At 38.6% G+C, this 26,097-nt stretch overlaps 1 protein-coding gene across 1 annotated transcript in view; it reads right to left on the bottom strand.

The window, feature by feature from the left end:
• Positions 1 to 2,649: 2,649 nt before the first annotated feature.
• The window catches only part of LOC128071296 (protein FAM228B-like), a 31,619-nt gene continuing 8,171 nt past the window's right edge, over positions 2,650 to 26,097 (bottom strand). Inside the window, exons 3-8 of the mRNA XM_052664175.1 lie at positions 19,650 to 19,718; positions 17,636 to 17,827; positions 14,459 to 14,539; positions 9,212 to 9,299; positions 8,961 to 9,117; positions 2,650 to 2,878 (exon numbers count right to left, since the gene is read on the bottom strand). Coding sequence (XP_052520135.1) covers positions 2,770 to 2,878; positions 8,961 to 9,117; positions 9,212 to 9,299; positions 14,459 to 14,539; positions 17,636 to 17,827; positions 19,650 to 19,718 — 696 coding nt within the window. The 3' untranslated portion in view covers positions 2,650 to 2,769. The remainder of the gene's footprint in view (positions 2,879 to 8,960; positions 9,118 to 9,211; positions 9,300 to 14,458; positions 14,540 to 17,635; positions 17,828 to 19,649; positions 19,719 to 26,097) is intronic.

The following is a 26,097-nucleotide window of genomic DNA, read 5'->3' on the forward strand; positions in this document are numbered from 1 at the left end:
TTAGGCAGTACATGGAGTCTCACTCTCCATACCCCTGAATCAGGAAAACCTGCCTCAGTTTCTTCTACTCACTCCCTCACCCTTTTTTGGCAGGGGGAGAAGCTAGGGAGGATGGCCCACTGCCTCCTGTCTTTGGGAAGCCTGCCATACAGAGTTGTTCCCAACTGCTCAGATTTTGGTATCAGCAATTGCTGCTGTGTGTATTGCAAAATGGGACTACCCCAGCTCTCGCTGCATCCTGGTCCCAATCCCCGTCTACCTCCTAGCTCAAGGAAGTTCAAGGAAGAAAGGTGCTCTTTAGAGTTGGCTTCTTTGGAACTTGGATTCTTCCCTCCTGATAACATAGAAAGGATGACCCTGTGTTTGTGGAGAAAGGAACCAGGAAGGAAAGAATTCTATCAACTCAACTATAGCATTTAATATCTTATTTAAATTTGAGGTTGATGAGTTCTATATGACTTTATATATTTTTTTGAAAAATAAACAGCATTACCTTGCTCTACTAACATTTTCATCCAAAATCTCATTACTGCTTAATCAAACAGGTGAGTGATGGTCCTTTGGCATAAATGACCCCCACCCCCTTACAGAGGTATACACTGTACCTTCCCTGGGAAGGTCTAACTGTGTCAAAGACAAGTATGCCTTTTCCACCTCGATGCTGTAATTGGGTGATGTGGTGGTTTAATCGCTAAGTCGTGTCTGACTCTTGCAACCCCATGGACTATAGCCTGCCAGGCTCCTCTGACCATGGGATTTTCCAGGCAAGAATAATAGAGTGGGCTGTCATTTTCTTCTCCAGGGGATCTTCCCGACCCAGGGATAGAACCCTGGTCTCCTGCATTGCAGGTGGATTCTTTACCAACTGAACTACCAGGGAAGGCATACTTGGGATGATTCCCTAATTCATGGAAGAAAATACAGTGTAATCTTCCTCCTTATTCAGGGAGATCTCATGAATTTAAGCCTCTAGTTTAAACCCCTACACATTCTAATGATGCAATATTCTCCTTCATATCTGAGTCATACTCTGCTATAAAAGATATTTAAAGATAAAACCACCCCTTTTATACAATATACAAAAACTAAATAAGACTAAAATGTTTACTATTCTAAAACCTGACTCAAACAAGTGTGTATGAGATCATGGCAGTTACAGATTTTAGAGGAACTTACTCTTTCAGAGCCTAATATACAAGAGTGATGTTGAATCAGTCCACCTTTTAAGGACTTCAGCTGCCAAGTGCATAGGGCTTAGTTTCAATATTTCCTATTATCCCTCAATTTCAGTTCCCATGCAGAAGAGCAGTAAAGTGTTAAATGTACCTCAAGGACACTGAGAAGTCCGGAATGCCCAGCACCATCGCTAACAGTCATCTGTTTCTACTTTAAATCTACTAAAAAGACCCTCATGAGGCAATTAGAACAACTAATTCTAATTCTGCTGGACATGCCAGAATCAAGCATTTCTAAAAGCTTTCTGGCTTCTGTCACATTATATTTGTTCAAAAAATTCTGAGTTTATTCAGAACAAGAAAAGGGAAACCCACTGCAGCGTACTTTGTGGCTTTTTAGTAACAGAGAATTATAAGCCAACCTCCTAAACGTCATATAAGCTCCCTTCTGCCTTGCTAGGTTCTTTTTTTTATTATTGTCAACAGTTTTACTGAGATATAATTTAGCACCATAAAATTCATCCATTTTACATGTTCAGATCAATGATTTTCCTATATTTACAGAGATGTGTGACCACCACCACGGTCTAATTTGAGTACATTTTTGTCAGTCCAAACCCTCACCCTCACTTACAGTCACTCTCCATTCCCAACGCTAGCACTAGGCAGCCAATAATCCACCTCCTGGCTCCACAAATTTTCTTTTTCTGAACATTTCACATAAATATAAATAGAATCAAAATTGTGATTGTCTTCTTTCACTAAATGTAATACTTTTGAAGTTCATGTTGTAGCATGTGTAAGTGCTTCTTTTCCTTTTAACTGCCAAATAATATTCCATGTATGGATGTACCACATTTTGTTTATGTATTCACAAATTGATGAACATTTGAGTGATTGATGGTGTCCTGAACACCCACTCATATACAAGCCTTTATGTGGCCATATATTTCCATTTTTCCTGGATAGAAATCTAGGAGTTTAATGGCTGGGTCACTTGGTAATGTAACGTTTAATATTTGAGAAACAGATAAATTGTTTTCCAAAGCTGCTGTACCATTTTATATTCCCTTCAGCAATGTCTGAGGGACCTCATTACTTTTAATAAGATGCTTAACAAGTTATATAACTATATAGAGAAATCTCTTACTTTTAATTCCATAACTAGTAAATTGAGGTGACTCCCCATGTTACACACACAGTAGTCTAGGAATGCTTTTCTGCCAATAACCTCTTGTTACTGGTTATAATATTGTAACAGCTACTACCCACCAGAACTAGTCCAAAATTTCATTTTTACCATTCCAATTCAATTAAAAATCTCCTAACTTTTAACTTTAATATGAGTTGTTAACAAGTTTTTTCTGTATCTGTGCTTGTTGTTTCTGAACAAGTCAGCTGTTTGTTCTTTAAAACCAGAAAAAGCTGAGCAAAGTTGCCATCTCACCGAGAAACAGTGGTAGTAAATGCCTGATGTCTGGCCACGAAAGTCTGCTATATTCCTCAGGACTGACTCCAGTAACTTAAAATGATGGCAGGTGGTGGCAGTCAAGCATGTCAAATGAAAGAAGAACAAAGCCATGGAATAGCAGACTTACTTATAAATAACTGCTTTATCTTCTTTTTGGAATTCCAGATGAGGAGTTCTTGCCGAGGGTCTCAAGTCAAAACTGCTTTCATTAAAATTCACTTTTATTTTTAACCTTTAACAAGATCACTTGTGTGAGAGGATATTCAGAAAACAATACTAGCTTGCATTTATAGAGAAATTATTGTTATATATTGACCACTATGTATACTGTCCAAAATACCATTATTTCAAACTGGTGTGCATTCTTGGGTATTTAAGAGTTCCTGAAACTATGATAGAGATTGGTTTACTATTTACTGAGGACCTAGAATCAGGTAGGCAAAGTTTAAAGTACTCCTTATATCCTAGAGCTTATACTCTAAGTGTAAAAAGAAGTTACAGAGATTGTGTCATTTACAAGCATAAATGTAAAATGCTTTTCCTAAGAAAGAACTCAAACACCCCATTTCTCAGTCTCCTTGCCATAAGGTGGCAGGCAGGTGACTTAGAACCCTCCCATGTTGCCCCAACTCAAGACTGTTTGGAAGGATGATACCAGCCCTGTGAGGAGCATCCACTTCTGGCACAGATTATAGCAGAGCTGGTGGGGTTCTGGGCCAACAACTGGAGCAGCAGCTTCCTGCTTCTGCCGTTTCCTGACCACAGCAGAAACAACATATCCCTTGGCCAGTCAGTTCTACACTGTGATTTGGGGAGTTATTTCTGAAATTTGAGCCCTGTTTCTTACAACTTCCCAATGATTTTGTGAGCGGCAGAAATCCTCAATGAATGAATCCTTTTCTGGGGGAGGGGGAGATTCAGTTGTCTAGAATCAAGAGCCAGTATCCCAACTAACATACCCAGTACCCCCGGCTTGCAAATAGCCACACAAAGAATTAATGGAGAGGATCAGTCTGATACTGACTTTATCAGAATGAACCTTCCTAGAGAATGTGGACTTTGAAATGTTTTGAGTAAAAGAAATTGGTACAGCAAACATCTAGTAATCTAGATTAGTAATAAAGCATTACTCACAAGAGGACAAAAGGGTTTCCTGTGTTAATATGTCTGACAAGGGCTAATGCAGTGGCTCATTTGTCCCCAGGAACTTTTTTAGGCAAGGCTATCCTGGAGAAGAACTTGAGATAAGAGTAAATACTAAGGGAACCAAACGATAATGAAAAGGCTGGATGAGAAGGGTATTATCGGATAAGACCTTCTCAACTACCTCTGCTTTTGCTCAGAGCAAACTAAGAGTATGGGTAGGAATGTCTTTAGTCAACAAATCCCATGGCTTCCTCTCAGTTCACCTCACTCCAGAGTATCTGGCATAGAGTGATCCTTCTTGTCACTTTTTCCTCTCCTGACGTCTGTGGCAAACCACAGACTGCTTCTTCTGTCTCCTTTTCTTCCCATCTCCCAAATTTTATTGCACAGCCTTTCATCTCAGTATTTTTCTTTTTCCCAGTATTCTCTCCTCAGCCTATCTAATCCATTCTAATCCTTTTATTCTCATTCCAAAGTGAATAACTCTTTTAGTAATCCAGCCTCAAATCCTCTTCTCTTTTGAGCTGTAGTCTCACTTTTCCAACAATCTGTAATACATCTTTACCTGAAAGGACCACAAGTATATAAAACTCAGAATAAACAAAACTAAATTCATCAACTGCACTTCTGAATCTGCTCCTCCTATGTTCCATCCTATGCTGATAGCACCTCCATCCTCCCAGTGGCCTATTTTATACATCAGAGTCTTCCTTGAGCTCCCCTCTTCCCTGTTCACCATATCCAAACATTACTTCATTAGTCTATGAAACAAACACTGATTTTGGGTCACTCAATTACTATCCGCAAGGAATTTATAGCACGTGTATGTGTATATAGACATATATATAGGAACAAAAATATATATAATAATGGCTGACTAGGAGCTTGCTCTACAGCAGTGATCTTTAAGCAGTTTTGTTTATGCATTCCTAAAAGAGTTTTGAAAAGCCACGTAACCCCTTGGATATTTTAAAGCTGACATCTACAATTTTTTATTGTAAGTTTAAATAAGTTTGTTTCTTGTTAACAGATTTAAAAAATATCAACTGTCCCTTAAAAATCAAATATTCATTAGGATAAAATGAGTGTGGGCCTTACTAGCAATGAAAATTTTAAGACATTGTTTGATAAAATAGATTTTAACCACCATATTGAATAAGGCACACCAAATCTAAAGCAATCATATAAAGCTGTTATAAGAGAATTATAGCTAATATGTTTTGAAATTCTGGCTGTACCAGAAAACATTTCAGTTATACTTTAAAAGAAGCATCACTAAATTATATAGCTTCAACCATCCAAATTCAAAGCAACTCAACACAGACCAAGTATCCTGGTTTTATAGCAGGCCTTTAAATCAATGAATTAGTTAAAGTAAAATAAAATATATATGAAAGGCCTGTGGGTTAAGTTTTCCTGCTTCATCATTAAAGTCTCTAAAAAGCCACTATTTTTATTTGCTCCTTCATTCTGTATCTTAAAATTTTTACACATAGGTTGAGAAGTATGTTTTTCTTTTAAAAAGTGGGATAAGAAGTAATATAGATGCAGGCTTGTTCTCAGGCAGATCAACTTTTGGGAAGAGTACCTATAGACTTATGAATCTGGAAGCTGAGTCTCTTAAAATTGCCCATGTCTATGTATACCTTGGAAAGTCTTTACCGACCGTCACTGTATATTTTGAAATTCACAATTTGAAATTCACTGCTTTGAGGGAATCTACTTACTGTAAACAACTAGACCTTGGATAAAATGTACCCTTTGAGGTGTCACTAGTCTCACAAGAAAAAGAAGGGTCTTGAAGAAACACACACATTCACACACAAATGTAGCACAGGCTAGAGGTATGGGAAGCTAGGGCCACAATGCTGAACAGCAGGGGCATGTGGAATAACAGATAATGACCCCTGAGGACAGATGGAAACAACAGAGCTAACGGAATACTGAGCCCTGTCTGGGCCAGCTGTAAGGTGGGGACACTACGCTTGAGAGACGCCCCACTGAGCCAAGACCTTTAACAAGAGCTAAATAGATTTAAGGGACTAGATCTGATAGACAGAGTGCCTGATGAACTATGGACTGAGGTTTGTGACATTGTACAGGAGACAAAGATCAAGACCATCCCCATGGAAAAGAAATGCAAAAAAGCAAAATGGCTGTCTGGGGAGGCCTCACAAATAGCTGTGAAAAGAAGAGAAGTGAAAAGCAAAGGAGAAAAGGAAAGATACAAGCATCTGAATGCAGAGTTCCAAAGAATAGCAAGAAGAGATAAGAAAGCCTTCTTCAGCGATCATTGCAAAGAAATAGAGGAAAACAACAGAATGGGAAAGACTAGAGATCTCTTCAAGAAAATTAGAGATACCAAGGGAACATTTCATGCAAAGATGGGCTCGATAAAGGACAGAAATGGTATGGACCTAACAGAAGCAGAAGATATTAAGAAGAGGTGGCAAGAATACACAGAAGAACTATACAAAAAAGATCTTCACGACCCAGATAATCACGATGGTATGATAACTCACCTAGAGCCAGACGTCCTGGAATGTGAAGTCAAGTGGGCCTTAGAAAGCATCACTACGAACAAAGCTAGTGGAGGTGATGGAATTCCAGTTGAGCTCTTTCAAATCCTGAAAGATGATGCTGTGAAAGTGCTGCACTCAATATGCCAGCAAATTTGGAAAACTCAGCAGTGGCCACAGGACCCGAAAAGGTCAGTTTTCATTCCAATCCCAAAGAAAGGCAATGCCAAAGAATGCTCAAACTACCACACAATTGCACTCATCTCACATGCTAGTAAAGTAATGCTCAAAATTCTCCAAGCCAGGCTTCAGCAATACGTGAACCGTGAACTTCCAGATGTTCAAGCTGGTTTTAGAAAAGGCAGAGGAACCAGAGATCAAATTGCCAATATCCACTGGATCATGGAAAAAGCAAGAGAGTTCCAGAAAAACATCTATTTCTGCTTTATTGACTATGCCAAAGCCTTTGACTGTGTGGATCACAATAAACTGTGGAAAATTCTGAAAGAGATGGGAATACCAGACCACCTGACATGCCTCTTGAGTAACCTGTATGCAGGTCAGGAGGCAACAGTTAGAACTGGACATGGAACAACAGACTGGTTCCAAACAGCAAAAGGAGTACGTCAAGGCTGTATATTGTCACCCTGCTTATTTAACTTCTATGCAGAGTATATCATGAGAAATGCTGGGCTGAAGAAGCACAAGCTGGAATCAAGATTGCCAGAAGAAATACCAATAACCTCAGATATGCAGATGACACCAACCTTATGGCAGAAAGTGAATAGGAACTAAAAAGCCTCTCGATGAAAGTGAAAGAGGAGAGCGAAAAAGTTGGCCTAAAGCTCAACATTCAGAAAACAAAGATCATGGCATCTGGTTCCATCACTTCATGGGAAATAGATGGGGAAACAGTGGAAACAGTGTCAGACTTTATCTTTTTGGGCTCCAAAATCACTGCAGATGGTGAATGTAGCCATGAAATTAAAAGACACTTACTCCTTGGAAGAAAAGTTATAACCAACCTAGATAGCATATTGAAAGGCAGAGACATTACTTTGCCAACAAACATCCGTTTAGTCAAGGCTTTGGTTTTTCCTGTGGTCATGTATGGATGCAAGAGTTGGACTGTGAACAAAGCTGAGCACCGAAGAATTGATGCTTTTGAACTGTGGTGTTGGAGAAGACTCTTAAGAGTCCCTTGGGCTGCAAGGAGATCCAACCAGTCCATTCTGAAGGAGATCAGCCTTCGGTATTTTTGGGGAGGAATGATGCTGAAGCTGAAACTCCAGTACTTTGGCCACCTCATGTGAAGAGTTGACTCATTGGAAAAGACTCTGATGCTGGGAGGGATTGGGGGCAGGAGGAGAAGGGGACGACAGAGGATGAGATGGCTGGATGGCATCACTGACTCAATGGACATGAGTTTGAGTGAACTCCGGGAGTTGGTGATGGACAGGGAGGCCTGGTGTGCTGCGATTCATGGGGCTGCAAAGAGTTGGAAATGACTGAGCGACTGAACTGAACTGAACTGAACTGAACCAGGCCCAGGTTGATAGCATCTCAGCTACCAGCAAAGGAAGAAACAGAAGCAAATCCTCTGTGTAGAAGTTTCCTCAATTTAGGCCAATAGGACACCCAAGATAAAATTAACTCAAAAATAAAATTCACTAAGCATATGAGAAAGCAAACCATTATAATTGAGAGTCAGTGAGGGAAAAGATTCAGCATCCTCAAGAAATACAGAATTTGGGATTAACAAATATAGAATGCAGAATAGCAATGTATAAAATGTTTAAAGAAACAAATAATCCAATCACCAAGGTAAAACAGTAAGAGCCCATTAGGAATGAACAAGTGTATGGGGTGGGAGGGAGAAAATTTTAAGAAATTAAAATTTTAATATTCCACACAGTGAAAAAAGAATTAGTAAACAGGAAAATATAGCCAAAGAAATTACTGGACTTTCCTAGTGGTCCACTGGTTATGAATCTGCCTGCCAGTGCAGGGGACATGGGTTTGATCCCTGGTCCAGGAAGATTCCACATGCCATGGGGCAATTAAGCCCATGCATCACAGTTACTGAAGCCCTAGAGCCTGTGCTCTGCAACAAGAGAAGCCACTGCAATGAGAAGCACACTGCAGCTAGAGAAAGCTCGTGTGCAGCAACAAAGACCCAGTGCAGCCATAAATACATTTTAAAATTAAAAAGAAGTAGAGTCATAGATGTAGAAAACAAACATATGGCTACCAGGGGATAAAGGGAAGAGGGATACACTGGAAAACTGGGATTGACATATACACACTCAGTTCATTCAGTTCAGTTCAGTTGCTCACTACTATATATATAAAACAGATAACTAATAAGAACCTACTATATGGCACAGGAAATTCTACTGAATACTCTGTAATGGCCTATATGGGAAAAGAATCTAAAAAAAGTGAACATATGCATATGTGTAAATGATCCACTTTCCTGTATACCTGAAACTAACACAATATTGTAAGTCAAATATATTTCAATAAAAATTTTTTAAAAAGAAAAATATTTTAAAGAAATCATAATTATGACAAAATTTGTATCACTGTGTTAAGAAAAAGTCTTCAAATTCTAAAAGGTTCCTTAATTTCTACTATATTAATCATTACCTGCTCCTTTTACAAAATTCACTTTCTATGTAGTTTGGAGGCAGTCTAATCCACTCATTTGGAGTCATTAAATGCCTTGAATTAGAAATTCCTGGGAATCTGGAATGCAGTTTGGCCTTCTCAACCTCTTTAAATTCTTTCATTGTATATATTTTGCCTGTAAGACAATTAAAACCTAAAATTAGCACTCTTAAATGCAACTGCCATTGCTCTTAGGTTATGAAACCACATAACAATTAGAAACTAAGTACCAGTCTCACACTGAAGAAGAATTCTTTTCCCATCATCTTTGTCATATTGTGCCTTTTTCAAAGGGTCACGAAATGGTGGGATGGTAACCTATAAGAAAAACAGTTCTTTGAGGACTGGGTTGCAGGTCTTTTTTGGTCTATTCTAAGCATCCATGTATGGTTCTTACGCCAGAAGAATCAAGATTACAGTATCTACAAACAAATGGCATTCTAATTATTATATATATGTATGTAACACATTACAAAGAGATGAGGGCACTCCAACACACCTCCAAGCAAGGCTTTCCAGCGAAAGAAGCATGGTAAGCTCTTGTTTTAATAGCCTTTTCAGATTATTGTGGATATTCTTTTAGATATTATACCCAAAATCAACAGGCAGCGGTTTCTTAAAGGTTAGTGATGATGTGGAATCTGAAACCATATCAATGAGTCATTCAAACTTTGCTACGTTAAAATTCATTGACCTATCTTGAACTCTGAATGGACCTTTTATCCATAACATTAATTGGTGGTTTAGAAAAAATTAGATCACTGAGTTTATATGAGGACTTCCAAATGTTAATACATTTCATTATATAATAATCACATTTATTAATATCATTACCAATGTATCAGTAAAGTCTTTGAGTACTGGGACACTATCACACTGATGATAGTATGATTTTTCAAAAATTCAAATTTTTGAAAGCTCACATTTTATTATTGGCAACAAATACCATCAGTTGTTTCCCTTAAAGCGGTAGACTCACTTCAGTAATTTTCTAGAAAATGTCTGCAAAATATCCAAGACTTAATAACCAAAGTCTATAAGTAAAAGTGTTCCATGAAAAACAAAATCAGCCAGTTCAGCTTATAATTTAAACAATCATAGTGCATTTCAATACACAGAAGTATTCTTTGCATACTTCCCATTTCATCACACAGAGCATTAAAAAGGCCAAGATCTGAGGTGAGGAGGGATAAATTAGGAGTTTGGGATTAGCAGATACAAACTACTAGATAAAAAACAGATAAACAACAGGGTTGTGGTGCACAGCAAAGGGAACTATATTCAGTATCTTGTAATGAACTATAATGGAAAAGAATCTGAAAAAGTATATATATATACTTTGCTATATACCAGGAACTAATATATAACATTGTAAACCAACTGAACTTCAATTTTTAAAAAGTGGGGGTAAGACTTAATAAAATTAATAATGTTTACTGTTTGATCAAGGACATTCTTAAGTGAAACTGAATTGTTTTTTTACTGTGAGTGCATGACAGTGAGGAATATGATTACTAGTTTAATTTGTGACACCAACTTAAGTAGTTCTAAGGTACTAGCTGTTCTGCCCAACACTGTTTTTGCACCATCAGTGCAAATGTCAACATAATGAAAAAAAGCTGGTAATATTTAACACCATTATGAAAAGTTTTGGCCTAATGGACCCCCTAAAAGGGTTTCGGGGCTGTCAAAGTTCTTGTACATCACTTTGAGAACTGCTGATATAACCTCAAATTGCTCAGCTTATCTTAAGAGGTCACCTATCGGCTTCATTTAGAAAGTCATCATGGTGAAAGAACAAAAGGAAACTTTGGTATCAGGAAGATCTGGTTTCAAATCCCAATTCTCATCCTTACTAGCTATGTTACTAGTTAATATGTCTAAGGATCTACCTCTAAACTTTCAATTTAACTCTGACCTATAAAAATACAGACAGTAGCATCTATATATACCCCAATCTGGGCAACAATATAAAGATCTGCTTTGCCCTGCAAATGCCAGGAGGGCATGTCTATGATTCAAGGTGGGTTTTTTGTCTTATTTCGTTTAATGATATCCACTACTAGCAAAAATGTGAAAAAAGTAGATTCTCTGGAAGTGGAAGTGTTAGTCACTCAGTTGTGTCCAACTGTTTGTGACCCCGTGGATTATAGCCCACCAGGCTCCTCTGTCCATGGAACTCTCCAGGCAAGAATACTGGAGTGGGTTGCCATTGCTTTCTCCAGGGGATCATCTCAACCCAGGGATTGAACCTACGTCTCCCACATTGTGGGCAGACTCTTTACCAACTAAGTCACCAGGGAAGCCCAGATTCTCTGGAGGGGGTGCAAATTATGTAACCATTTTGGAGAACAATTTCATGACATGAATCAAAATCACGTATAACTTTTAACACAGCAATTCTACTACCAGGACCTTATCCTAAGGAAAAAATTAAGAAATAGTTAAAGGGATGTTCATTATACTGTTGTTTATAATAGCAATAGGTCAAAAACAATCTAGAAGTTCAAAATAAGGAATATTAAAAAAAAAAAGATGATATAGCAAAATTGTGTATGAGTTTAGAAACACACTTGTACTCTGGTATTGACAGCTGTGCCAACTTCTGGACAGATCACAGCCTTGTTGTGGCAAAGGGGCTTGCATAACTCAGTGAAGCTATGAGCCATGCTGTGCAGGGCCACCTAAGATGGACCAGTCATAGTGGAGAGTTCTGACAAAATGTGGTCCACTGGAGGAGGGAATGGCAAACCACAGCAGTATTCTTGCAACAAGAACCCCATGAACAGTGTGAAAAGGCAAAAAGATATGACACCAGAAGATAAGCCCCCATGGTTGGAAGGTGTCCAATATGCTACTAGGGAAGAACAGAGGGTAATTACTAATAGCTCCAGAAAGAATGAAACAGGTGGGCCAAAGTGGAAACAACGCTGGGTTGCAGATCTGTCTGGTGGTGAAAGTAAAGTCCGATGCTGTAAAGAACAATATTGCATAGGAACCTGGAATGTTAGGTCTGAGGAATCAAAGTAAATTGGATGTGGTCAAGAAGGAGATGACAAGAGTGAATATCTACATCTTAGAAATCAATGGGAAACTTAATTCAAATGACCATTATATCTACTATTGTCAGCAAGAATCCCTTAGAAGAAATGGAGTAGCTCTCACAGTCAACAAAAGAGTCCAAAAAGGAATGCTTGGGTGCAATCTCAAAAGTGACAGAATGATTTCAGTTTGTTTCCAAGGCAAGCCATTCAACATCACAGTAATCCAAGTCTATGCCCCAACCACTGATGTCAAAGAAGCTGAAGTTGATTGGTTCTATGAAGATCTATAAGACCTGATAGAACTAACACCAAAAAAAAGATGTCCTTTTCATCATAGGGGATTGGAATGCAAAAATAGGAAGTGGTTGTCTGAGGAGGCTTTACAAATAGCTGAGCAAAGAAGAAAAGCGGAAGGCAAGGGAGAAAGGGAAAGATATACCCAACTGAATGCAGAGTTCCAGAGAATAGCAAGGAGAGATAAGAAGCCTTACTTAAATGGACAGTGCAAAGAAGTAGAGGAAAACAACAGAATGGGAAAGGCTAGAGATCTCTTCAAGAAAACTGGAGATATCAAAGGAACATTTTATGCAAGATTGGGCATGATAAAGAAAAGAAATGGTAAAGATCTAACAGAAGAAGAGATTAAAAAGAGGTGGCAAGAATACACAGAACTCTACAAAAAAAAGTCTTAATGACCCAGATAACCATGATGGTGTGGCCACTCACCTAGAGCCTGACATCCTGGAGTGTGAAGTGAAGTGGGCCTTAGGAAGATTACTACAGTCAAGTCTAGTGGAGGTGATGGAATTCCAATTGAGCTATTTCAAATCCTAAAAGATAATGCTGTTAAAGTGTTGCATTCAATGTGTTAGCAAATTTGGAAAACTCAGCAGGGGCCACAGGACTGGAAAAGGTTAGTTTTCATTCCAATCCCAAAGAAGAGAAGTATCAAAGAAGGTACAAACTACTACACAATTGTGCTCATTTCATATGTGAGTAAGGTTATGCTCAAAATCCTTCAAGCTAGGCTTCAGTGGTACATGTACCAAGAACTTCCAGATGTACAAGCAGGGTTTAGAAAAGGCAGAGGAACCAGAGATCAAATTGCCAACATTCGCTGGATCACAGAGAAAGCAAGGGAATTCTAGGAAAACATCTCCTTCTGCTTCATTGACTACGCTAATGCCTTTGACTGTGTGGATCACAACAAACTGGAAAATTCTTAAAGAGATGGGAATACCAGACTGCCTAACCTATCTCCCGAGAAACCTGTATGTGGGTCAAGAAGCAACAGTTAGAACTGGACATGGAACAATGGACTGGTTCAAAATTGGAAAAGGAGTACAAGGCTATATATTGTCACCTTGTTTATTTAACTTCTGTTATGACCAACCGAGACAGCATATTAAAAGGCAGAGACATTACTTTAACAACAGAGGTCTATCTTGTCAAGGCTATGGTTTTTCCAGTAGTCATGTATGGATGTGACAGTTGGACTATAAAGAAAGCTGAACGCCAAAGAATTGATTCTTTTGAACTGTGGTGCTGGAGAAGACTCTTGAGAGTCCCTTGGACTGCAAGGAGATCCAACCAGTCCATCCTAAAGGAGATCAGTCCTGGGTGTTCACTGGAAGGACTGATGCTGAAGCTGAAATGCCAATACTTTGGTTACCTCATGCGAAGAGTTGACTCATCGGAAAAGACCCTGATGCTGGGAGGGATTGGGAGCAGGAAGAGAAGGGGACGACAGAGGATGAGATGTTTAGATGGCATCACCGATTCAATGGAGATGAGTCTGAGTAGACTCCAGGAGTTGGTGATGGACAGGGAGGCCTGGCGTGCTGTGGTCCATGGGGTCGCAAAGAGTTGGACACAACTGAGTGACTGAACTGAACTGAACTGATGCAGAAATGCCAGGCTGGATGAATCACTAGCTGGAATCGAGACTGCTAGGAGAAATATCAGTAACCTTAGATATGCAGACGATACCACTCTAATGGCAGAAAGTGAAGAGGAACTAAAGAGCCTCTTGATGAGGGTGAAAGAGGAGAGTGAAAAAGCTGGCTAAAAACTCAACATACAAAAAAACTAAGGTCATGGCATCCAGTCCCATCACTTCATAGCAAACAGATGGGGAAAAGGTAGAAACAATGACAGATTTTATTTTCTTGGGCTCCAAAATCACTGAAGATGGTGACTGCAATGATGAAATTAAGACGCTTGCTTCTTAGAAAAGCTGTGGCAAACCTAGACAGCATATTAAAAAGCAGAGACATCACTTTGCTGACAAACTTCCATATAGTCAAAGCTGTGGAGATGGGACATGATTAAGATGTTACAGCATTCATAGGGAATCACTGAAGGACTACTTACATATTAAGACTGTTCAAAAACATAAACCACATAACACCAAAGTTAAAATTAGAAATCTACCTTCAGAAAATTCGGGTCCTCTTTGTTCACGTAAAAAGGATCATACTCTTTCGGATCATAATGCTCTATAAATGCATTTCCCTATAAGAAGGAACCACACATAAGAATAAGAGGTGCACGATTAATTTTGAACATAACAAGACTCAAGAGTCATATATAGAGTTCCACTGTTATGCTTTAAAATGGTATCAATGACAAATGCAAATGTAATGGGAAGACCAAACTGGATTTATCTAAGTAATAATAATGTATAATTATACATTATAATGTAAATATAATGTAATGTAAATCACTTTCACTTTCAATCCTAGAGAATGTGTTCAGTTCAGTTCAGTTCAGTCACTCAGTTGTGTCCACCTCTTTGCAACCCCATGAATCGCAGCACGCCAGGCCTCCCTGTTCATCACCATCTCCCGGAGTTCACTCAGACTCACGTCCATCAAGTCCGTGATGCCATCCAGCCATCTCATCCTCGGTCGTCCCCTTCTCCTCCTGCCCCCAATCCCTCCCAGCATCAGTCTTTTCCAGTGAGTCAACTCGTCGCATGAGGTGGCCAAAGTACTGGAGTTTCAGCTTTAGCATCATTCCTTCCAAAGAAATCCCAGGGCTGATCTCCTTCAGAATGGACTGGTTGGATCTCCTTGCAGTCCAAGGGACTCTTAAGAGTCTTCTCCAACACCACAGTTCAAAAGCATCAATTCTTCGGCACTCAGCCTTCTTCACAGCCCAACTCTCGCATCCATACATGACCACTGGAAAAACCAAAGCCTTGACTAAACGGACATTTGTTGGCAAAGTAATGTCTCTGCTTTTCAATAATGCTATCTAGGTTGGTCATAACTTTTCTTCCAAGGAGTAAGGGTCTTTTAATTTCATGGCTACATTCACCATCTGCAGTGATTTTGGAGCCCAAAAAGATAAAGTCTGACACTGTTTCCCCATCTATTTCCCATGATCTGATGGGACCAGATGCCATGATCTTTGTTTTCTGAATGTTGAGCTTTAAGCCAACTTTTTCGCTCTCCTCTTTCACTTTCATCGAGAGGCTTTTTAGTTCCTATTCACTTTCTGCCATAAGGGTGGTGTCATCTGCATATCTGAGGTTATTGATATTTCTTCCGGCAATCTTGATTCCAGTTTGTGTTTCTTCCAGTCCAGCACTTCTCATGATGTACTCTGCATAGAAGTTAAATAAGCAGGGTGACAATGTACAGCCTTGACGTACTCCTTTTGCTGTTTGGAACCAGTCTGTTGTTCCATGTCCACTTCTAACTGTTGCTTCTTGACCTGCATACAGGTTTCTCAAGAGGCAGGTTAGATGGTCTGGTATTCCCATCTCTTTCAGAATTTTCCACAGTTTATTGTGATCCACACAGTCAAAGGCTTTGGCATAGTCAATAAAGCAGAAATAGATGTTTTTCTGGAACTCTCTTGCTTTTTCCATGATCCAGTGGATATTGGCAGTTTGATCTCTGGTTCCTCTGCCTTTTCTAAAACCAGCTTGAACATCTGGAAGTTCACGGTTCATGTATTGCTGAAGCCTGGCTTGGAGAATTTTGAGCATTACTTTACTAGCATGTGAGATGAGTGCAATTGTGCGGTAGTTTGAGCATTCTTTTGCATTGCCTTTCTTTGGGATTGGAATGAAAACTGACCTTTTCCAGTCCTGTGGCCACTGCTGAGTTTTCCAAATTTGCTGGCATATTGAGTGCAGCACTTTCACAGCATCATCTTTCAGGATTTGAAAGAGCTCAACTGGAATTCCATCACCTCCACTAGCTTTGTTCGTAGTGATGCTTTCTAAGGCCCACTTGACTTCACATTCCAAGATGTCTGGCTCTAGATGAGTGATCACATCATCATGATTATCTGGGTCATGAAGATCTTTTTTGTATAGTTCTTCTGTGTATTCTTGCCACCTCTTCTTAATATCTTCTGCTTCTGTTAGGTCCATACCATTTCTGTCCTTTATCGAGCCCATCTTTGCATGAAATGTTCCCTTGGTATCTCTAATTTTCTTGAAGAGATCTCTAGTCTTTCCCATTCTGTTGTTTTCCTCTATTTCTTTGCAATGATCGCTGAAGAAGGCTTTCTTATCTCTTCTTGCTATTCTTTGGAACTCTGCATTCAGATGCTTGTATCTTTCCTTTTCTCCTTTGCTTTTCACTTCTCTTCTTTTCACAGCTATTTGTGAGGCCTCCCCAGACAGCCATTTTGCTTTTTTGCATTTCTTTTCCATGGGGATGGTCTTGATCCCTGTCTAGCTGTTCTTTATCTAGTCTTCAAGCAGGGAATGAATCCAGGATGTTGGGAAAAGTATACTTGATCAGAAGCCAGTAAACTTGGTCTTAAATTAAAAGCTTTCTGTAAGTAATTGTATGATTCTGAATTTTGCATCTTATTTTTTCTATGCCTGCATTTTTTGGGATTGGAATGAAAACTGACCTTTTCCGGTCCTATGGCCACTGCTGATGTAATGTAAAATAATATGTAAATAATGTAATAATGTAAAATAATCATATAATATAAATATACATTATAATGTATAATTATATAATAACTGTAATAATGTATTTAAGTAATAAATATCATAGTGATTAAAATTTGCAAGATTTTTATAAATAATAAAAATTATTGCCACCTCTTTTTTATAAAAGGTATTTAATAAAAGGTATTAGATAAAAGGTATTAGAACCTTTTTAATACCTTTTAATAAAAGGTATTAGAACACTGAAAGATTTAGGAATTTGTTTTTAGATACTAGTCAAACATCTCAGATCTCTTTAAAATGCCAGAAAAACAGAAATATTTTATATACCAAAATATTACAAAATATTTTATATTTTGTAAATAATCAAGCTCCAGAATTAAAAAAAAGAAAAACAACACATATCTTGAACCTAGACTCCAAATTTTTAAAACTGATACATAAAATTAACAATTACATACAGAAAAAAAAAGAAAAATGATTCTAATGTTCACATTTAAATACAGATCTAACCCTTTACCTCCATCCTTTCCACATGCCCTGGATTTAAGAATAATGTATGCTATGATAGAGTATAGATTATGCATAAACAGAGTTGGCAAGATTAGGCTGTTTGGATAGTTATAAATAAAAAAAGATAATTATAGTTTTTGAGCAAAAGAAAAAACTAACAAATGAATCCTTAGTACCTTTTTATTTACATATTTTAAAAAACCATCTAATTCTTCTTGTCTCCTTTTTTTAATCTTCTTACATGAAGTGACTTTTTCTATAATTTTTTTCTGGAGAGGATCTGCCACATGATCAACCCATCTTTTATACAATATCTCTTTTCTTCTTGCATTTAGGAAGTCATGATGTTTTAAACACTTATCTAATTCCTAGTAAACAGTGACAGGAAAGACAAATATATTATCTTAATGTTTTCTTGTTCCAAAATTTAAATTTAATTTATATTCATAAGAATAATCCACAAAAGCACCCATTAATTAAATCACTACGTTGGCTTCTAATGCGTGACACACACAATACTGGAAACAAAGAATACATGAATAAATTAGATAATATACCTGCTCTCCCTGGAAGACAGACTATAAAACAGATCTACGAAACAATGGGAGGAGGGACGATGTAGCAAGAGATATATGGGGCTCAGTGTTCACTGCGTCATTACAGTAGCCAAGAGGTGGCAATAACTTCAGTGTCCATCAACAGATGAAAGTATAAACAAAATGTGATATATACACATAATGGAATATTATACAAGTATAAGGAGGGAAATTCTGACACATGCTACAACACGGATGAACCTTAAAAACAATATACTAACTGAAATATGCCAGACACAAAAGGACAAATATTTTAGGATTCCACTTATATCAAATAACTAGATTAGGCAAACTCAAAGAGACAGAAACCAGAGGTCACAAGAGGCTTGCAAAAGAAGGGATGGGGAGTTACTGCTGAACAAGTACAAAGTTTTCTTTGGGGTGATGAAAAAGTTTTAGAAATAGATAATGGGGACAGTTGTACAACATATCAATGTAATTAATGTCACTGAATTATACATTCAAAAATGGTTTAAAAAGCAAATTTTATGTTACATGTATTTTACCACAGTAGAAAAATAATCAACTTTTTTCTTCCTTTGGTCACACTGTGCAGCATGCAGGATCTTAGCTAGTTCCCCATCCAGGGATAAAGCCCATGTCCCCTGCATTGAGAGTATGGAGTCTTAACCAAGGGCCATCATGACAGTCCCAATAAAATTTTTAAAAGATTTCCAAATTGGTAGACACTTGGGATAGATCTTAAAGAACAGAGTTATTTTTGACTGCCCTGGCCATCCAGCGGTTAAGACTCTGTACTTCTACTGTAGTGGGGCACATGTCCAGTCCCTGGGCAGGGAACTAAGATCCCATAAGCTGCTCGGTGTGGCCAGGAAAAAAAAGACAAGAGTGAAAAGGCTGAACTGTAGCACAACCTGGTACAAATGGCAAGTAGCCTGCAAAGAAAATGCCTAAATCAGGCTATAAAACTAAATCATCCTCAGCAAAACTTCTCATACACCTTTCATCTAGCAAATGAAATCATGTGATTACTAGGATCAACAACATGAAATTTAAAATGAAAAAAATAAAGTACTAAAAACCCTGAGACCGTTTCCAGGTAATATCCCTCCCTAACTTCAGGTCATAGCACATCTCTACCATTCTCAGTGAATAATTCCTTTCCTTTTTAAACAACTCCAAAGAAAATTCTTAAAAACAAAAATAGGCTGCCCACTCCAGAGTTTAGTACACATCACATGGACATTCATCTTGTCTTATAATTAAGCCCATCCTGCTACAGTTAAAGCCTTGTTCTTACGTAGGTATTTCTGAGTAATAATTTGTCAGTGTGTTCCAATAACAGCTCTTAAAAATAGACAGGGATTCCTAGAAGTCCCACTAAAATGAAGAAACAAGTGAATAGGAGGAAACTCTTATAAGGTATCTATAAAAGAATCCCCACAAAGTATAGAAAGCAAAGAAGTAAATTAAAGCAACCTCAGAGCTCTTTTAAGGTCAATCCTAAAGGCTAAGGAGTGTTTCCATTATTTTCTATAGTTCCTAAAATTTTTGTAATGACATGGCACTACATATAAAATAGAAAAACAAAATTTAATTTTTAACTGAGACATATTTTGTAGCCAATTCTTACCTTGATTATATAGTTTTCTCTATATAATATTGATTGAATAGCTGCATCAACATCTTCCTTAGCTAATACCTAAAATGATAGAATAAAATTTTGAAAATCAAGTATTAAAAAATTAAATTATTAGTACTACCTAGATTAATAATATTTTATGTGTCCTATATATCCCTGGGAAGTTCTCTGTAAATCCCAATTTTTTTTACCTCAAATCATATCATCAAGTACTTTTTAAAGAGTATTTGAATCTTTCCACTCTCAGCTACATTTTACTTTAGGGAAAAAAAAATAACTCAGATCACAGACATTTGGATTCCCAACATGGTCAAATGACTTGCCCGAAGTCACATGGTACCCATCTTTTTTCACATCCTATAAAATGATATAATCAGGCCTCTAATGGAATTCATTTACTCATTAATGAATTTTATTTGATTACACTTAGTCATTTATGGGCTTCCCTGGTGGCTCAGTGGCAAAGAATCTGCCTGTAGCGCAGGAGATGAGTTCAATCCCTGGGTTGGGAAGATTCCCCTGGAGAAGGAAATGGCAACCCACTCCAGTATTCTCTCCTGGAAAATCTCATGGACAGAGGAGCCTTGCAGGCTGCAGTCCATGTGGTCACAAAAGAGTTGGACACAACTTAGCAAATAAACAACAACCCTAGTCATTGTAGCTATCAAATATTGATACTTTTTATGAACAAGCCACATTCTCAATATTTTAAGCCAACACAATCTTCTGGAAGTAGTTCATAAAATCAAGTTTTTCCATTTTCATAACAACTCTTCCTCAATTAAACATCCGCCAGAAAATGCAAGAAGCTGATATCTAACATACATGTGGATACCAAATTATACAGCTACTAATGGCTAAAAAGAGCAAATTTTAAGCTATAATATTTCTGCAATGGAAAAAGTGATTAATAATAAAAGAGTCCCAAGGTGGGAGACATTTGGGGTGACCTTTGAAATCTTCTCATAATTACACACAAAAAATATTCTCAAATGAACTGTCATTAGAATTAGTTGTCTTCAGTTCCACTACCTGTGTTTTCCAGAAAGAAAGTTAGTCACTCAGTCGTGTCCAACTCTTTGTGACCCCATGAACTGTAGCCCACCAGGCTCCTCTGTCCATGGAATTCTCCAGGTAAGAATACTGGAATAGGTTGTCATTTCCTTCTCCAGGGGATCTTCCCGACCTAGGGATCAAACCCAGTTCTCCTGCATTGTAGACAGGCTCTTTACCAACTGAGCCACCAGGGAAATCCCTGAAATTTTCCACAACAGATGAATAAAATCTTAAAATCTAAGAACTAACCTTCCCCATTAACACACAAGGAAATTAAGGCTCATCAGAGGTAAGCAACAACCAGAAGCCTAGAAAATCCTACACTGAGCCCAAAATTCAAACTCAAATGTATCTAACTCCAAATTCATTTTCTTTGTCCTTTCTGCCTCACAGAGTTGCTATTTCTAGCAAATCTACTGTTCTCAAAACCAAGATGAGTACCAATATATTAAAACAATCACCTGAAGACATTGAAGACCAAGCCAGAGCAGGAAGACACTAAAGGGAAGTCAACACTTGGAAAATCAGAACAGCACTGGAAAAGTTTTCAGTTTTTTATGAACTTTTGTCTAACAGCAGGCATCAATCATAGCTAAAGGAGGTGGCTCAAATGCAGATAAAGATACACAGTTTTACAGATTCCAGAATTAGAAGACAGAGTTCAGGGCAACCATAGCAGCAAGAAAGTGAAAGGAGAAATGCCTGAAAGGAGAAAGCCATAGACGGAATGCCACAAATTCTGCAGACCAAATCTCTAGTAGACCCTTGAACTACATATGCACACAATAAAAACTCCATGCAGCCCAGCTAAAGCTAAAAAAAACTAAACAGTGATTTAATTTGCTGCCAACTGCAGGAGAAACAAAGTCTAGAGTTCATTTTCAGCCAAGTAAACTGTCTGCTAAACAAAAGTTCCATATTAATCAGAGGAACATGACAGATTCCAGACCCTTTGCAATATAGCATTCATAATGTTCAAAATCACTAAACAGCAAAATGTGATCCATACTTCAAAAAGAAATACAATCTTATGGAAATCAACTCTGAGATGGCCCATATGTTGAAATGAGCAGATAAGGATTCTAGGTCAACTATTATAGCTATGTTTAAGAAGTTAAAGGAAAATATGCTCATAATGAATAGAAAAATGTCAGCAGAAAAAGAATGAAAAATAAACAAGTGAAAAATATTGTTCTTAAATTTAAAAAAAATTTAAATGGCTTAATAGCAGATTGAAGATGACTTTAAAAGAGTCAGTGAACTTGAATTCAAATCATTAGAATTCATCCAGTCTGAAAAACAGAAAGAAGTAAGACTGGAAAATGAATAAAGTTGCAGTGAGTTATGAGACAACAGCAAAAGGTTGGACAAGTTGATAACTGAAATTCTAAATAAATAATGGCTGGGATGAAAACCACTACTTTCAGACAGAATAGTAGGGAACCTTAAAAAATATAGTGAAAGACACTGGATATCAGGCTATGAAGGACAGTGGCCTCTGAGATACAGAAAACAAGGTAAATCTTAAAATAGCTCATTAGTGCCTGGAGAGAATTTCCAGACTGGTGCAGAGAGGAGGAAGTGACTGAAACGAGGAAGGGCGTTGGGAGTCTGGGAAGGCTACAGTTCATAGAGCACAGTACCAGAGGGAAGACAGTCACACAGAGAGTCTGGGGGATCTCCAGACGATTAGATCTGTAGAGGGTCCCCCTTGAGGCTTCAGGTGAATGCTGTGCTGTGCTGCTGTGCTGTGCTTAGTCGCTGTCGTGTCTGACTCTGCGACCTCATGGACTGTAGCCCCCCAGGTTCCTCTGTCCATGGGATTCTCCAGGCAAGAAGACTGTAGTGGGTTGCCTTGCCCTCCTCCAGGGGATCTTCCCAACCCAGGGACTGAACCCAGGTCTCCCACATTGCAGGCAAATTCTTTATCTTCTGAGCCACCAGGGAAGCCCTGACCACTGTATGCACGTGGGGAAACTTCTCTCAAAGAAACACTGTGCAAAGAAGTACCTGAAAGGATTAGGGAAACAATCCCTACAGGTCACAAACCCCAGGAGTTATTCCTCTTAACAATCAGCCAGAGTGAAAAACTTTATGGTATGCAAAGCATAGAGTTAAAACTAGCCACATACAAAATGCCACTACAGTTCTACCTGACAAAGCTTGGTGGCAAGACATTAAAAAAAAAAAAAAGACTGTGTCTGAGTAACTTAACTGCATCCCAGAACAAAGCTAAGAGCATTTATTGAAAATAAAAAATATCCAGCACTCAAAAAAAATTCACAATGCCTGGTATCCAATTTAAAAAATCACCAAGCATACAAAGAAGCAGAAAAATTTTACTAATAATGAAAAGAAGAATCAATCAAAACTACCCCAGAGGGCTTCCCCGGTGGCCCAGTGATTGAGAGTCTGTCTTGCAATGCGGGGGACACAAGTTTGATCCCTGGTGTGGAAACATTCCACTGCTGCAGGGCAACTAAGCCTGTAGGCCACAACTACTAAAGCCCACAGGCCCTAGAGACCATGCTCTGCAACAAGAGAAGCCACCACAGTAAGAAACCCATGCACCACAACTAAAAGTAGCCTCCACTTGCTGCAACTAGAAAAAGTCCCGGTAGAGCAACAAGGACTCAGGGAAGCCAAAAATAAATAAGTAAATAAAACTTTTAAAATAAATAAAAATTTTAAAAAATACATAAAAACTACCTCAGAAATGACACAGACAATATAATTATTAGACCAAGACATTAAAATAGTTCATAAGTTCAAAATTGGAAAAGGTTGGCTCCAAATTGGAACCAACTGGTTTCAAACTAGGAAAGGAATACATCAAGCCTATTGTCACCTTACTTATTTAACTTATATGCAGAGTACATCATGCAAAATGCCCAACTGGATGAAGCACAAGCTGGAATCAAGATTGCAGGAAGAAATATCAATAACCTCAGATATGCAAATGACACCATGCTTATGGCAGAAAGTGACAAAGAACTAAAGAGCCTCTTGATTAAAGTGAAAGAGGAGAGTGAAAAAGGTGGCTTAAAACTCAACATTCAGAAAACGAAGATCATGGCATCCAGTCCCATCACTTCACGGCAAATAGATGGGGAAACAATGGAAACAGTGACAGACTTTATTTTCTTGGGCTCCAAAATCACTGCAGATGGTGACTGCAACCATGAAATTAAAAGATGGTTGCTCCCTGGAAGAAAAGCTATGACAAACCTAGACAGCATAATAAAAAGCAAAGACATTACTTTACCAACAAAGGTCTGTATAGTCAAAGCTATGGTTTTTCCAGTAGTCATCTATGGATATGAGAGCTGGACTATAAAGAAAGCTGAGCTCCAAAGAATTGATGCTTTTGAACTGTGGTGTTGGAGAAGACTCTTAGAGTCCCTTGGACTGCAAGGAGATCAAAGCAGTCAAACCTAAAGGAAATGAGTCCTGAATATTCATTGGAAGGACTGATGCTGAAGCTGAAACGCCAATACTTGGCCACTTCATGCAAAGAACTGACTCATTAGAAAAGACCCTGATACTGGGAAAGATTGAAGGCAGGAGGATAGTGGGACAACAGAGGATGAGATGGTTGGATGGCATTACCGAATCGATGGACGTGAGTTTGAGCAAGCTCTGGGAGTTGGTGATAGACAGGGAAGCCTGGAGTGCTGCAGTCCATGGGGTTGTAAAGAGTCAGAAACGACTGAGCGACTGAACTGAACTAAGTTTAGGAAACTAGAAGAAACAGCAGACATTTTGAGACAGTGAAGAGTTTTTAAAAGACCCCCTAAAAACTTTAAGGATGAAAACTACAATGTCTAAAATGAAAAATACACAGACCAGCTTAACAGTAGATTGCCTATTCCGAAAGAAAAGATAAGTAAACAAACTCATAAGAAAATAAGCTGTCCAAAATGAAACGCAGTAGGGAAAAGTCTGAAAAAAATTAGCAGGTAATCAGAGGGCTATGGGATAGATGAGACAGCTTTCAAGCAGGTGATTAAAAGTATAATTTTATTTCCCAAAAGGAGAGGGGTGGGATAGAAAAATATTTGAAGAGGGAATGGCTGAGCGTTTTCCAAATGTGTTGGGAACTATATGCCCACTGATACCAGAGGTTCAGTGAACTCTAAGTTCAGTTCAGTTGTTGCTCAGTCGTATCCGACTCTGTGACCCCATGAATCGCAGCACGCCAGGCCTCCCTGTTCATCACCATCTCCCGGAGTTCACTCAGATTCACGTCCATCGAGTCCGTGATGCCATCCAGCCATCTCATCCTTGGTTGTCCCCTTCTCCTCCTGCCCCCAATCCCTCCCAGCATCACAGTCTTTTCCAATGAGTCAACTCTTTGCATGAGGTGGCCAAAGTACTGGAGTTTCAGCTTTAGCATCATTCCTTCCAAAGAAATCCCAGGGTTGATCTCCTTCAGAATGGACTGGTTGGATCTCCTTGCAGTCCAAGGGACTCTCAAGAGTCTTCTCCAACACCACAGTTCAAAAGCATCAATTCTTCGGTGCTCAGCCTTCTTCACAGTCCAACTCTCACATCCATACATGACCACAGGAAAAACCATAGCCTTGACTAGACGGACCTTAGTCGGCAAAGTAGTCTCTGGTTTTGAATATGCTATCTAGGTTGGTCATAACTTTTCTTCCAAGGAGCAAGCGTCTTTTAATTTCATGGCTGCAGTCACCATCTGAAGTGATTTTGGAGCCCAAAAAAATAAAGCCCGACACGGTTTCCACTGTTTCCCCATCTATTTCCCATGAAGTGATGGGACCAGATGCCATGATCTTTGTTTTCTGAATGTTGAGCTTTAAGCCAACTTTTTCGCTCTCCTCTTTCACTTTCATCAAGAGGCTTTTTAGTTCCTCTTCACTTTCTGCCATTAGGGTGGTGTCATCTGCATATCTGAGGTTATTGATATTTCTTCCGACAATCTTGATTCCAGCTTGTGTTTCTTCCAGTCCAGCATTTCTCATGATGTACTCTGCATAGAAGTTAAATAAGCAGGGTGACAATATACAACCTTGATGTACTCCTTTTCCTATTTGGAACCAGTCTGTTGTTCCATGTCCAGTTCTAACTGTTGCTTCTTGACCTGCATACAGGTTTCTCAAGAGGCAGGTTAGATGGTCTGGTATTCCCATCTCTTTCAGAATTTTCCACAGTTGATTGTGATCCACACAGTCAAAGGCTTTGGCATAGTCAATAAAGCAGAAATAGATGTTTTTCTGGAACTCTCTTGCTTTTTCCATGATCCAGCGGATGTTGGCAATTTGATTTCTGGTTCCTCTGCCTTTTCTAAAACCAGCTTGAACATCAGGGATTTCACGGTTCACGTATTGCTGAAGCCTGGCTTGGAGAATTTTGAGCA

Source organism: Budorcas taxicolor, unplaced genomic scaffold (genome assembly GCF_023091745.1).
Source record: "Budorcas taxicolor isolate Tak-1 unplaced genomic scaffold, Takin1.1 scaffold332, whole genome shotgun sequence".
In the NCBI taxonomy this organism is placed as follows: domain Eukaryota; kingdom Metazoa; phylum Chordata; class Mammalia; order Artiodactyla; family Bovidae; genus Budorcas; species Budorcas taxicolor.